The sequence below is a fragment of the Podarcis bocagei genome, assembly GCF_964188305.1.
Source record: "Podarcis bocagei genome assembly, chromosome: 3".
Classification (NCBI taxonomy): Eukaryota; Metazoa; Chordata; class Lepidosauria; order Squamata; family Lacertidae; genus Podarcis; species Podarcis bocagei.
Window position 1 is genome coordinate 45,488,398 of NC_138127.1, and position 14,841 is coordinate 45,503,238.

Consider the following 14,841-nt stretch of genomic DNA (forward strand, 5'->3'; position numbering starts at 1 on the left):
TTATCTTTTTTTAAAAAAGGAACCTATTCTAACTGAATATGTATTTATACTATTGCTATATTTATATAGCGTCATCAGTGTGCATGGCACTTTTCAGAGCACAAGAGGACAGGTCCCTGCCCCCAAGGAGCTTACAGTCTGAAATTCAGGGCAAGAGAAACAGACAAAAGAGATGGGGGGAGGGAACTGAAGTCAGGATTGAACTATCCAGTTATTTCAATCACACATGTTTGTATTAATTACATTTAATCTTTGGAACTGTGGTTGAAGGTGGGTTTGAAGGAAATTAAGGAAGGTGCCTTGTGAAGCAGTTCCAGACGGACAGCAAAGCAGCAAGGGCAGAATCATTTCAGGGAACAGGTGATGGAATGGATAACTGACTGTCAAAAGGAAAGGATGTGTCAGTAAAGGTATAAGAGACCAAGGCCATGGAGGGTTTGAAGGTAAAGACCAGAAGTTCATTGATTCCTTATTGGTGCAGCTGTTTCAGTTTCACATGCTTAAGCTTAGTTAGTGGCTGTGTACACAGTCCTGTTTATTCTGCGGTCAGTCCATTCCCACTGCTGCTTTGGCAAGTGGTGTAGAAAGGACGTTAGCTGCAATCCATTAGGTCCATTAATTTCAGTGTGTCTACTCTGAGTCAAACTTAGTTGAATACCACCCCATCTCTATCCTGTTCTTTATTATAACAGACAGCCTTTTTTTATATAGTTCCCCGACACCCACACATCAATTGATCTGATTTGAGAGAAAGAACAACTTAGCTGTGTTTTAAGCTGGAAATGTGTGGATGGCCGTAGGCTCCATTAGAGAAGAGCATAGGAACTAGACAGTTGAGCCAACAGCTTCATTGAAAAGGTTGGTCTTTGGGGAATGATTTAGAGGATGTAAGGGAGGCGGCATCACACAGGCATTCCAGGAGGCAGTTTTAAGTATACAGGACAGCAAGGGAGAAACAGTGCAGAGGGCTTTGAGGGAGCAGGAGACCTTTGAACATCTGAACTCACTGCAAGTAAAAGTAGACAACACTGAGCCACATGGGTCACTGACCTGACCTGACCTGGTAAAACGTATCTCTCCATGTTACTATAAATAGCGTTAAAATAAAGTTCATGAAATTCATCATTAGAAAGACTTAATGAATAGCAATTGTCTATCCTTTCATACAGATCTGGTTGACAGCTATGTATCAAGGACTAAAATCTGCCACATTCTTCTGGCCTGGTTCAGATGTCGCCGTTAATGGAAGTTTTCCAGACATCTATAAAGTATACAATGGGTGAGTCTCTAAGTGGACGAACAACAAATACAAAAAACCTAGAATTTTAAAAAAGATTTGAAACAGCACATCTTGTTTATTCTACCAATATCACAATAGGAAGAACATATTCCTCAATTCATCAAATAGTCATTTGTTTTTCTTTTGCTTTAACAAGGCAGGCTCATCCAATCCCTCCTTGATTTATGTCTCATCCATGTCTATCTTCCACAGAAATGGCCTTTCACTTGGCTTCTACCCATCTTTTTCTTTAGAACTGCAACTCAGCCATCTTCACTTCCTCTCTTCATCATCCCTACCAATGAATCCCAGACCAAATGAATTAATACAAAGCAAATACAAAGGGACGCAGGTGGCACTGTCTTCTAAACCACAGAGCCTAGGGCTTGCCGATCAGAAGGTCGGCGGTTCGAGCTCCCGTTGTTCGCTCCCAGCTCCTGCCAACCTAGCAGTTTGAAAGCACGTCAAAGTGCAAGTAGATAAATAGGTACCACTCCGGTGGGAAGGTAAACGGCGTTTCCGTGCACTGCTCTGGTTCACCAGAAGCAGCTTAGTCATGCTGGCCACATGACCTGGAAGCTGTCTGCGGTCAAACGCCAGCTCCCTCAGCCTATAGAGCGAGAAGAGCACCACAACCCCAGAGTGGTCTGCGACTGGACCTAACAGTCAGGGGTACCTTTACCTTTACCTTTAAATACTAATAAATAAAGCAGGTACTTCAGTGCAGATACACAAACATAAAAAAATGGTCTGAGGACAACAGAATCCACCTGTACAGATTTAATGGGTAATACCTGGTCACCGTGTTTTGGAGCTGAAGTCTTTTTGTTTTGTTTTGTTTTATTATTTAGGTCAGTGCCATATGGAGAAAGAGTAATGACTTTTCTTAAATGGCTACAGTTACCAGAAGAGGAAAGGTAAGCATGACATTTCAAAGCTATACTTGTGCTTAGGACTGTTAGAAAGCCAGGACAATGATTAACTTGAATGCTATTTGCCTTGGATCCAGACTGGGCTCTTTCACAAACAGAACAATATTTGACCCTGCGGAGACTCCTGCTGGCAGAAGTGGGAAGGAAGAAATTTTTGCTGCTTCCCTTTTTTCTCCACCATCCTTCTTGCCACCTCCCTCACTGTTTTGGAGGGTTCCCCTGGTCCTCTGGAGTGGATTTCCAAGGCCAAGGGGAAGCACAGCAGAAGGAGAAATGATGGAATCCACTCCTTCATCTACCAGCAGAAGCATCCCTTGGGCAGAATTCTGCTTGTAGGATCTTGGGTACATCCATCACTGCCTAATTCTGTGCATTTTAGCAAGACCACCAAGTTACGCCTGTTTCCATCTCCCTGTAAGATATGTATTCAGTTTATAACTCCAGATGTGTAGCTGTGGTAGCAATATACAGTGTGGCGGTACATTAAAGTGTAACACATTAGTTGTGGCATGAGCTTCCATAGTAAGACTGTACTGATGCAGCATCTGAAGAAGGGACATGTGAAAAAATAGGGTCTTGCAGCAAAGTACATTTGTTACAGCATGATCAGCACTTAATCCCCATTAATTTTCAATGGCAGATACTTGAGTACACATTTCACTTTCCCACTGAAATCTGTAGGATTCATGTGTGCTTGACTTTGCATGGATTGTGGTCTTAGGCTGCCGCCATATGTACATCTGCTTGAACCACATTGAACCACAGGTTTTGTTGCTTTTGCTTCAGTGAACAACAAACAGTTTCCAGAGCCATAGTTATTTTAAGCTGTTGCAGAAAAAGCGATGAAAGGTCTTGTGGCACCATAAAGCCCTACATATTTATTGCAGCACAGGCTTTCATGGAGAAAAAAGCTTTTATGCCTATGTATATATATGCCACATCATCATTTGTGTAGCACTTTCAAGGGTTCCAAAGTACTTCTCACGCATTTTGAAGGGTTTTCAAGTACTTTTCATGCATTATCTAGTTACAATCTTAACCCGCTTAAGTGGCAGAGTAATCTAACCACCATTTGCACTGGGCTGGGGTTGGATTACATGTCCCTCTGCCCAGCCCTGTGTGCCACCTGTGTGCAGAGTTCCCCATTCTGCCTGCCAAATACAAGAGCAGCAGGAAGTGCTTCTAGTGAGTTTCCTGGCAATGGCAACCAGCAGAGAACTCTAGGGAGGGGCTGAGCCAGCTGAGGGTTTGTTTTGCTTCCAAGCCAGCCCTTTTGCCATCGTGTGATGGCATTGCCACAGAGCCAGGGCTGATCAATGTACCATCTCCCAACTGCTGGAGCAATTTCTCTTCCCCCTTTCACCTTCCATACTTAGCAAGTGAATGTGGTGGAGCCCCCACTGCTCCATTAAACCTGCCAGACAGTAGCAGGATTAGGATTGCATTCTCAGTCCTTGTTATTCTTCCTATCTCTCATCTGGGGAGGCATGACTAAGGGTGAGGGAGAATGGCTTGCCTAAGGCCACCTAATGAGTTTATGGCAGAGGCGAGATTCAAACTGGAGATTTCTTGATTCATAACTCATTCTGTTCTCTTAGCTGGTGTGGCACACCTGTTCTCTAATATATGTAAGCTAGGATATTCAGCTATTCTGTAATGGTGTTGCAAGACCCTTGTTCTTGGTGCACACTTATTTCTCATAAATAATATTGAATTTAAATATTTCCACGCTTCTCTCTGAATTTATATGTAAAATATTAAAATGTTGGTGCTGTTTGATATAGACCACACCTTTACACTCTGTATTTAGAAGAACCAGATTCCTCAGGCCACAGATATGGACCAGTTAGCAGTGAAGTAAGTAACTTCATATAATTTTACTTTTGGTTTTAATGTTAAGTTCTGTAATTGCTCAGGGGTGTGATTTTTTTAAAAAAGAGATTTGTTGGAAGCTTATATGTACAGCAGCATTTTAGTAACAGCACTTCCCAGTTCACACCTAATGCTCAGCTAAACCATGGCACAGTGTGAATTTCTCTGGTCCTTCTGCTGCTGTGCTACCCCAGACTAAGCCTGCAATCTGCACCTCTCTTACCTGGGAGTAAGCCCCAGTGAATTCAACGAAACGTGCTTCTGAGAAGACATGGTTAGGATTGTGCTGTAAACCATGGTTTGGCTTAGCATTATGCATTAACCGGGCCATGGTGTAGTACATGTAACTGACAACCTCTTAATTTAAGCCATTAAATATAAAAAACAAGACACATCTTTCTTCTAACTATATTTGTGATGCTTTCCAAAATACCAGTCTAGATTTCCATTTGTTTCTGTGTATGTATGTCAGGCTGCAGGCCTAGAGAGAAAAGTTTTTTCTATGTGAGTAACTTGTTGAAATATTGAAAATATTAATCGCCGTTAACATTTATTTACATGTTAAGTTATCATTGGTTTTGCCTCTCCTCTCCCCCCCCCCCCGCAGGTCATTCTTGCATTACAGAGAGTAGACAGCATAGTTGGGCTACTGATGGATGGACTTAAGCAGATGAACCTCCACAATTGCATTAACATTATTCTGCTTTCTGATCATGGTAAGCTTATTTAAATTATGCAGGTCTTGTTTGAACACTTCTTTTAAAAACAAACAAATAATACGTATATTTTTCAATATTCTGGTGTTTTATTGGTTATATTTTGTTTTACTGTAATTTTGTGTTGAGCTACCTAGAGAACCGTGGTTACAGTGCAGCCTATAAATTTTATGTGTGAATGAATACATATTTTCTCTAACTTGATTTGGTTCACACTCTTCATTATTTGTAATATCTCATATCAGTATCTCAGAAAGGTCCAGAATAAATGGAAGTAAATCCAGTTTAAGTCACAGTGACTTACTTCCATGTTTAGGATTGAGGTGGAGAAACAAAAACATAGGCAACAATTTGCAACATTTATGGTACAATCGAAACAACCTGCTGGGGTGGGGAGATTGGATCCAGCAGCTCTTGGGTTGTCCCAACTGTATAAATTCTCCACCCTGGCTCAGATGAGCAGCATAAATTATGTGAGCATAACCCGCCAACCCCCACACTGCCAAAAAAAAAAAGGGGATGATCCAGGGGAGTGGCTGGAGCAGGAGGGAGAAATAGCAGTGTGACCCTGATCCCAAACCTCCTTCAGCTCTTTCATTAGATTTAGTGACCCGACAGAAGTTACACCATTTCCTGTAGTTTGGATTGCTCTGTTATTGAAATGTCAAAGTCTATTTATACTACTAAGGTTGCAATCCTATACACACTTATCTGGGGGTAAGTTCCACTGAACTGGATGAGGCTTGCTTCTGAGTAGACATGTACAGGATTGTGCCATTCATTTGTTGTTCATGTCTTTCTAGTAATTTTGCTTGGTGAGCTATGTTGTCTCAGTGAGCTATTCTGAAAAAGAGTCTTTCTTTCTTTCTTTGAAGGAATGGAGGCAGCAAGCTGCAGCAAATCAGCATACCTCAATACATACTTGGATAGTGTTCAAGACTTGTTTGTAGTACCTGGACCTGCAGCTCGCTTGAGACCCCAAAAAGTTCCAGATGAGTATTACTCTTGTATGTAACTACTAGACTAATTTATACTACTTATTTGTGTGTGTTGCAACTTTCAAAGTACAGCAAAATAAATATTGGAACGAGACTGTACTACAAGAGGTCCATAACAAAATAACCATGTCAAGCTTCTCTCCTGCTTCAGTCCTGGGAATGGTTGACCTTTGTTTGACCAAAGAGCAGGTTAAAATGTAAACTGAACAAATAAATGAATTATTGTGTTCATTACCTGCATCTGAAACAACTTATAAGCACCAGATCACAAGATGCACCTAGTTTTTGGAGGAGGAAAACAAGAAAAAAAAATTCTGAATCCCAGAAGCCAGAACAGCAAGAGGGATCACTGTGCAGTGAAAGCAGCAATCCCTCTTGCTGTCCTGGCTTCGGGGATAGCTGTGCAGCCTGCATTCGCTCCATAAGATGCACACACATTTCCCCTTACTTTTTAGGAGGGAAAAAGTGAGTCTTATAGAGCAAAAAATATGGTATATACACAGAAGTAAGTCCTATTGAATTCAGTGGGGCTTATTCCCAGGTCAATGAGGTAAAGATTGCAGCAAAAATTATAGAACAATGCATCATTGCACTGGAGCTTTTCTCTGTGTCAACTCTTCAGTGATTTAATCACTTGAAAGGCATAACTTAAGTGTTTTGGAACACTTAAGCTGGTTGGATATGGGGAGGTAAAAAAAGAACTCTAGTTTTTGCAGGCATATTCTTCAGTGTTATATACAAATGCAACCACTGACTATCTTGAGGCACAACCCCAGTATCCTATCAATATAATACAATACAATAAGATGCCACATGCAATCATACTTTGGTAGAGCACGTGACTCTTAATCTCAGGGTCATGAGTTTGAGCCCCACATTGAGCAAAATGCTTGGCAGGGGGTTGGACTCGATGGCCCTTGTGGTCTCTTCCAACTCTATGATTCTATGATTCTATGAAAAGATTCCTGCATTGCAGGGAGTTGGAGTAGATGGCACTTGTGGCCTTTTCGAAATCTACAATTCCATGATGCATTTTTAGCCCACAGTCTCTTAACTTTCTTTCGCAGAAGTGAATAAATGCAATTGATTTATTTTGGGGGGAAATACAGAGCTGGCACATTTTAAAGCAATTGAACTGTTTCATACCAAGGGCATGATATTTCAAAGAACACAAAACTCAAGTAGGTTCCAGAAAGATGACAGTTGCTGCTTGTTTTTATTTATTTAGACACTTCTCTATGTTTAACTAATGTACTGAGCACTCAGAGAAATCTCACATTACTCAAGTAAGTTGTGTGTTAAATGAACAATTGGAGAGCTTTTCAGCCAAGTCTGCCTGATGCCAGCATGGGACTGGCCACATTGGTTTTTGACACCCTTGTGCTATGCTGTATGGTAAAGAATTGCTTTTGGTGTGGATAAGGCTATGGCAAAAAAGAGAGAGCCATGAATGCTTGCTAAGGAATAGGAAGTATTGTGCAGTTTTTAGATCACCATGACTTATTAGGACATCCTTTATTTTCATTTTTCTTTTGACCTTTAGGTAACTAATTATTTCATCTAACTCTTCCAGTTGATTACGAAGGCATTGTAAGAAACCTTACAGTAAGTATAGTCATTACTCTCTCTCCAGTTGTAAAATTATAGCTACGTTCTTTATTGGGCTTACCCTTGTGGGTATGACACCAGATCACATGGAAGTGGCTCCCATGATGGGGTGAGAGAGAGAGAGAAGGGGACCTGAAAGTTTTCTATAGAAGAATTTGAATAGGTTTACTGTTTGAATTATTCAAGTGTTTCCATTTGGGAACACTTAAAATTTGCAAGCATAACGGGGTTAAATATGTGTTTTTAATTTCAACATTTTCAGTGCTTGGTTCCAAATCAACCTTTCAAGGCATACCTGAAGCAACTGCTCCCCAAGCGATTTCATTATGCCAAGAATGAGCGGATTGAGCCAGTGCATTTTTATATGGACCAGCAATGGCAGCTTGCTCGGTAAGTGGCCACTCTTTCGTCCCTGGCTATGAAAATTTAATTTTTTTACAGGGCCCATGAACTCTACTTGTGCATGGAAGCATTCTTTCATTCCAGCACCGTAACGCAAATCGTATGTTTCTGAGTTTTGTTGCTTATTTCTATTAAGTGGGATCAAATTATATATTTGTAACCTTTCTTGAGTTTTCCCTTCTGCTAGTTTGTTGGATTTTGAGGCTGAGCTTTGCTGGTTAGAAGAATTTTAAGGAGCAGGACAAGGAGTTAGTCCTGGATATGGAAAGGGAAAAGAAGCTAATGAAGAGATTTGAGAAGCATCCATGGCTGTAGCTAGGATTTAGGGGGGGCGGGGCAGCGGCAAAACCTCAGTTAAGTATTTTTGTTTATTTACTTGATGGGAGGACGGCCTCCCCTCCGCCGCCCTTGGCTATGACAATGGAAACAGCATTACATAGTCTCAGCAAATGGTGCTCTGAATAGTAGAAAGAGGAACAAATTGTGAAAAAGGAAGGTTTGAGGGTCAGTGGTTGCGCTAGTCAAGCTTTTTCTGTAATGCCGGTTGGCAGGTATTGCCAGTTATCTATTCATGTCTGTGTTTTGCAGGATGCCCTCTGAGCTCAAGTATTGCACTGGTGGATTCCATGGGTCAGACAATGCATTTGCAAATATGCAGGTAAATAGGGTCTCTCCCCTCTGTGCGCTTCCAAGGCTTTTAATGATCTTGGGGTAGCTTTGATGCTGGGATCTCTATCATGCTCCCACTATGTTTCTCACTCATGCCTGACCACTGACCCTCCTTGCCATCTAGACTTGTGTCCTGCCTACTTAGGCTTATTCCAGTTACCTGTAATATGGGGCTGGGAGGCCCCTGTGAGCTCATCTATATATCTTTAAAAGATCCCCCATTGTATTGCTTTCATGGGACTGTTCCAAATTCAGGTTGTAGGTGAAGAATTTTATATCTTGCCAGCCAGCATTTTAAATTATCTCACTTTTGATATTTGGATCAAGAACCCATATGTTTATGAAATGCCAGAGATATGGCATTTATCTTACTTTAAATTGCAGATTCTGTCCTGTTCCGAGTGTGATGGAGTGGGATGATACTGGGTAACCCAACATTTATTCTTCTGTACATCTGCAGAGTATGTAGTCCAAATGCATGGCACAGGTATCATCCTTGTATCAGCTCTTGTCTGCTAGATTTTTCTGGTGACTGGAGCAGTCTTACAGCTAGATCTTGGTTTTATTAAATGTGCAACTTGCATGAGAATTCAAAAGAATGGTCTTTGCAGGGGACAAGTAGTAGTTTAAGATCTTTACTGTAGGAACATCTGTTGTTACCGAGAAGCATGGCATGCTAATGTTCTTTATCGCAAACAGCAGTGGCTGCACAAATAACAGCTGTTTAAAAAAAACTACCACAAGAGATAAGAAACTCACTCGCCTTGAAAGTAGCAGTCTGTTATTTGCTTTTGTTTGTCTTGAGGGATGCAGCTGTAGTCTGAATAAAGGTGGATTATAACATTTATATCATGACTTCAATAACATTTGCAAGGAAATACATATCGTATTTGTTCAAAGAAAGTAAAAAAGAACCTCAACTGGAACATTTGCAACAATGTAAGCCTCCTGACAGATAATGTTAGATCAAACTTGGTTTTTTGTTTTGTTTTTAAAGCTGGGTTTCCTGTATGCCGTTAAAAAGGGCTATCTCAGTCTTACATGTTTAGATAAATTTAAGGGCTACATAGACACAGGGGCATAATTAGTCACTGTTTACTTCTGCTGGAGACAGTTCTGAAAAATATATGTGAATCAACTATATATTTCTCATACACACAGTCTAAAGTAGAGAAGTCTGTTGAAAGGTTGTTCCGATTTCCCCTGAAATAACTTTAACGGAGAATCATTTAAGATGAGCTTAGACTGCATTTGTATTCAGATCAATTTAGCAATTATTAGTTAAACACTAACAGTGCAACCTTATGGAAGTAGTAGAAATAGAATTAATCATGCCTATTCTCAGATAAATGAGAAAAGGACTACATCCTAAATGGATGTTCCAAATGAGTGTGTGTTACACACACACACAGAGAGAGAGATGTTCATTTCATACATATAAAACATAATTTCTGTTTTATTCTAGGCTCTGTTTATTGGGTTTGGACCTGGATTCAAGATTCAAAATGAAGTTGATCCCTTTGAAAACATTGAGATCTACAATTTAATGTGTGGTATGGTAAAGTGGCTGCTTCCCCCCCCCACCTCACAAAGCTTTTGGAAAAATAGTTTTTGATTGGACTGGACTTTTACATGCACATTATGGATACATTTCTTATAGTGGGAAACTGCTGGACTCTGCTGTCTCCTGCCCACGTCAATTTTCAATCTAACAACAACAACCCTACATTTTTTTTAGCCCCTTCTTGTCCTCTTCCTATTCACTCTCTTTCTATACGTGTATCATCTTCTCAGGATTCCCATATCTTAATATTTCCCCTTTCTTGGAGCTCTCTCTACCCATTGCAAACTGCCCCACACTTAAATAAGTGTTTAATGGGTTTCATGGGTTATTGGACATAGACAAGAAGCCAAATAAGCCTTCAGCTTCACCATAAAGACATGTTTTGTTGTCTTACATTTTGAAACTTTGCAAGTGATGAAATGCAGTCTCAACATACAGATTCATGGGAGATGTATATTAAAGCTCTCTTGCACGGCCCTTGATGACCTGATTATCCAGATTAATAGCTTGTTTCCCCTTAGCATCAAGAGCGCTCTCATTTTCTCAGTGTGCATTTATTGAAATGGTTGTCCCTGTGCACAGACTTCTTTTTGGGAGAAAACTGTTTGTAAATACTATTCACACTGGTGAAATCCCTGTCAGTTTGAGGCTGCATTGGACTGCTCTTTATTAGGGAATGAATTTTAGCCTATCGTGTATTAGCAGCAGCATCACAGCCTGCAAAGGGCCCAAGCTTTTGCTTCACCTCTAGAACCTCTGTCAACAGTGAAGCTATTGCCCTGTGAAGGAAATGAGAGAGAAATTCTTGCAGTTGTAGACTATCCCTGTAGGCTTGAATCAGGGTTGGGGTTGGTCAGTGTGCAAGTGTGCCTTATAGAAGGCGGAAGATCCCAAGCTGTCTTCTATACATATGACAGGCAGTGTTTCTTGGGTAGTGAGCAGACTATAATATACTGTATTTAAAGATTTGCTTGTTCCCATATGAGTCTGCCTACTCACTGATATCTTTAGAGGAAGCACAACTTCACATCTCAATAACGTCTGAGGTCCTTCTCAGTGATAGTACCCAGGCTCTGGAATTCTGTCTCCCAGGAGACCCACCTGGGGCATGTGATTACTTTATTTTACTGTCTTATATTTTTAAGCTTCCAGTGGGCCTTTCAGTTGACCACCAGCATAGATAGAATTTTAAAATGTCAGAAATTCTAAAGACATGGCATTTTCATGATCATAGTTGCAAGTGGACTGCAGTGCAGAAGTGCACCTTTGAACATCTTTGCCATTGTTTTCTGAACAACTGTAGATCTACTCGGCTTGACACCGGCTCCCAACAATGGAACCCATGGAAGCCTCAACCACCTTTTAAAGAAGGCCAGTTATATGCCGAGACATGCCAAGGAAGAAAGCCTTCCTTCAACATGCCCTCCCACACAACAGAGAACCTCTGCAGATAACCGTGGCTGCCCATGTGATTTTTCAGTAAGTATTCATGAGACCAAAAAAATATATGCAGCAATTGATGGCACTCTTGGCTAAACCCATGGAATCCTGCATAAGCTGTGTCAACATCACTTGGCATTCAGTGATGTCAATGAGGGATTTCTATGGTTTGTAATATTTTTTTTTTTAAAGAAACCCTTTAAATATCTATATTTCTAACCCAGTCTTTATAACAATGTGATACCAGGGACGGTTATCAACCAATACAAACATAACCCAAAAATAAAAGGAGCAGATAAAATCACAGCAAGGGCAGCAATAACAAGAATAATCAATATCTGGCCAGATGGTCACCTCTGTAAAGGCTGGATGGAATAGGTGGTTTTCGGTTGACATTGGAAGCTTATCAGTGTTGGTGCCAGTCATAGTTCAAGGGAAAGAGCAAACCAGGATGGCAGTAAGAGTGAGAGGACTGTCCCTCAATGCTGCATAACAGATGTCACTGGGTTGAGGAACAGCTAGGAGAACCTCAGCTGTCGATCTTAGCATGTTGTTTTAGAACTTTATAAGTCATTACTAGTGCCTTGAATTTTGCTCTCACAAGATCAGTGCAATAGGATTCCAAGGACCTGAACCAGTCAGCTGACTAGCTGCCACATTTTGCACTCGCTGTAGCTTCTGAACCATCTTCAAAACAAGCCCCACATATAGCTTATTACAGTAATCCAATCCCAAGGTTGTCAGTGCATGAGTCATAGAGGCTAGACTGTCCCTTTTCAGGAATGGCCATAGCTGGCAAACCAGTCAGAGCTGGAAAAACAGCTTTCTACTGAGACCACACCTAACAACAATGCTGGAACAAGGAGAATTCTCAGACCATGAGCCTCTTCCTTCAAAGGGAAATCTCTCCACCAAGCCCAGCCCCCCCCCAGATGATGATGTGAATTCAGTTGTTCCTGTCTTGGTCATCAGATTGGTCCTTTGATGAGTGGGTTGGAGACCTAACCCTGCTCCATAGCTGATCTGCGCAGATCAGCTGAGGGGGAAGGAGGGCTATGCGTCTGTGATAATGTTTGGTGGTCACACCCATTGCTGGTATGTGACCCTTGCAGGGTAGGCCAATGGTAAATTTAGCCCTCAACCATTGACTATTTTAGCTGGGTCCGATAGGAGCTGGAGTTCAACAGCAGCTGGAGGGCCCATAGGTTCTCTGTCCCTGAAGTGGGAGAAAGCTTTGTCACTATATCCCCTCATGGGGCCCCTGTGATTGAGAGGAACAAAGATGGAACATAAAAAACAGGACATTTTTGTGTGAAATGTTTTGCTTGGTATGATGGTACACAAAATGACGACCTCACCTTTTGCTTTCTCTTGCCACAGATTCAACAACAGATAACTTTCAATACTTCAGAAAGTAAGCGTTGTAACTACTTAGAGAAAAGTATAAATTAAGCAGAAAATCTTTCCAGGAGAAGCAAGCTGAATTGTGTTTTTCTTCCTCTAGTAAAGAAGATTGAAAAATACAGTTTGCCATTTGGGAGGCCCAGAGTGCTCCAAAAGAAGCAGGTCTATTGCCTTCTTCACAGCTACCATTATGTAAATGGCTTTAGCCACAAGATCAAGATGCCTTTGTGGAGTGCCTATATGGTTAACAAGCATGTAAGTACGTTAGTAATTAAGGACACAGTTTATATTTAAAAGGGGGAAAAGAAGTTATCAGGAGGTGCAAGACTAGTGAGCCTAAACAATACTAAGACAAATACTGATACTAAGAGCTAAACCAAATGGTTCTTAGACAGCACAGTGTACTCCCACAGAGTATTGTGGGAGATTGCAGAACAGGCCCATGTTACAATTCAGCTAATTTACTTCATTTGATATTTAGCTGACTTTCACTGGTTTTCAACGGGTGGGTCAGGACCCACAAGTGGGTTGCAGCAAGATCACCACCACCATGAAAACATATGGTAAAAGATAAAGAATTGGGTCACCAAATGCATTCTTGCATTAAAAGTGGGTGCTTCAGCCTGAAAAGGCCGAGAGTACCAGGGCTAGATATTGAATTGATTAGAATTCCAAGTTGAAGATTTTGAAGTTCATACATCCAAGATCTCCCACAGCAGCCTGAAGTCCTCCACTTTCACAGTCTTCTGTTGGACAAAGGCCAGGTGGACCACAACACATCCATGTGCTTCTCACATTTGCATGTTACATGTTGTCTCACCCTAGCTATGACCAGCTTGGTCTGAAAAATGTCTGATGCTCCAAAAGGATATTTCCACCAAATAGGTCTACATAGACCTATTCCTGGTGGTGTGGCAAAACTGGAAGAGGTTTGGAATTATAAAATTTTACTATTAGAGAGTTCTTCACAAGTCATATGTTCAGCCAGCCAAACTGAGACTGGAATAATTATTGGCCAGAAAAAAAGCTTCACAGGCTAAACCATTTCATAGATGACAGTCAGAGTAAGGGAGGCAATTGTGAATCTGTATCTGACAATTTATTTAATGTGTGGTATGCATACTCAGCAACTAATACCCAATTTTGTTAAATAGGACAATTGGACTGGATCTTCAGAAGCCACCCCAAGCTGTTTCAATGTCGACAGTCGCATTCCTTCGAACTGCAGCCAGATGTGTTCATTTTACAAAAGTCACCCCCAGCTAAACTATGGATTTCTTTTCCCACCAAGTAATTCTGTTTTCTTTCTCATTTCTAAGCAGAGCAACTTATTAGCGTGCAAAGCAAGAGTTGCAGTTTCTGCTTTTATATATAAGATGTAAGGCACCAACTGATTTATGTGCATTGAATTGACATGCAACAGCGCATGTGCACATTGCTGCAACCCAGAAGTGGGCAAAAAGGGGGGGAATGGGGCATAAGCCTTTTTTGAGACATTTCATTCAAATTTTGTAATTAATAGTTTATACATTTTTAATTTTCAGATCTGATAAAGGATGAAAGATACAGTAAAATTGAAGCATTCTTATCAAGCAATATTGTACCAATGTACCATGCTTTCCATGGTAAGGGTTAATTTGTGTCTTCTCTTTTTATTTTTAAAACCACCACCTGCCACCCAAACCCCTGAAACTCACTAATAAGTAAAGATGTTTGGAGGCAAGTGTGTACTCCCTCAGTTGAAGAATGGTATGAGGAGGCAGCAGGGCTGGCTAGCAGAGGCAGGTGAGGGGTTTGGAGGGCAGCTGCTTGCATCTCCCTGTGCCGCCGCCCCAGTTTGCCTAAAAAATATACAAATCAAGGGAAATTCCCCAGGCCACAGAGGTTATGTGTTATGAGGCCTTCAACATCCCAAAGATGTCATATTTGCCAGCCATCAGGGGATGGTGATATGTTC

At 41.1% G+C, this 14,841-nt stretch overlaps 1 protein-coding gene across 1 annotated transcript in view; it reads left to right on the plus strand.

The window, feature by feature from the left end:
- The window catches only part of ENPP1 (ectonucleotide pyrophosphatase/phosphodiesterase 1), a 53,825-nt gene that overhangs the window by 33,752 nt on the left and 5,232 nt on the right, over positions 1-14,841 (plus strand). The window contains exons 9-22 of the mRNA XM_081187643.1: positions 1,170-1,279; positions 2,131-2,196; positions 3,996-4,068; positions 4,691-4,799; positions 5,675-5,806; positions 7,371-7,402; positions 7,668-7,795; positions 8,396-8,465; positions 9,942-10,029; positions 11,344-11,519; positions 12,861-12,894; positions 12,985-13,139; positions 14,039-14,174; positions 14,429-14,509. Coding sequence (XP_081043769.1) covers positions 1,170-1,279; positions 2,131-2,196; positions 3,996-4,068; positions 4,691-4,799; positions 5,675-5,806; positions 7,371-7,402; positions 7,668-7,795; positions 8,396-8,465; positions 9,942-10,029; positions 11,344-11,519; positions 12,861-12,894; positions 12,985-13,139; positions 14,039-14,174; positions 14,429-14,509 — 1,390 coding nt within the window. The remainder of the gene's footprint in view (positions 1-1,169; positions 1,280-2,130; positions 2,197-3,995; positions 4,069-4,690; positions 4,800-5,674; positions 5,807-7,370; positions 7,403-7,667; positions 7,796-8,395; positions 8,466-9,941; positions 10,030-11,343; positions 11,520-12,860; positions 12,895-12,984; positions 13,140-14,038; positions 14,175-14,428; positions 14,510-14,841) is intronic.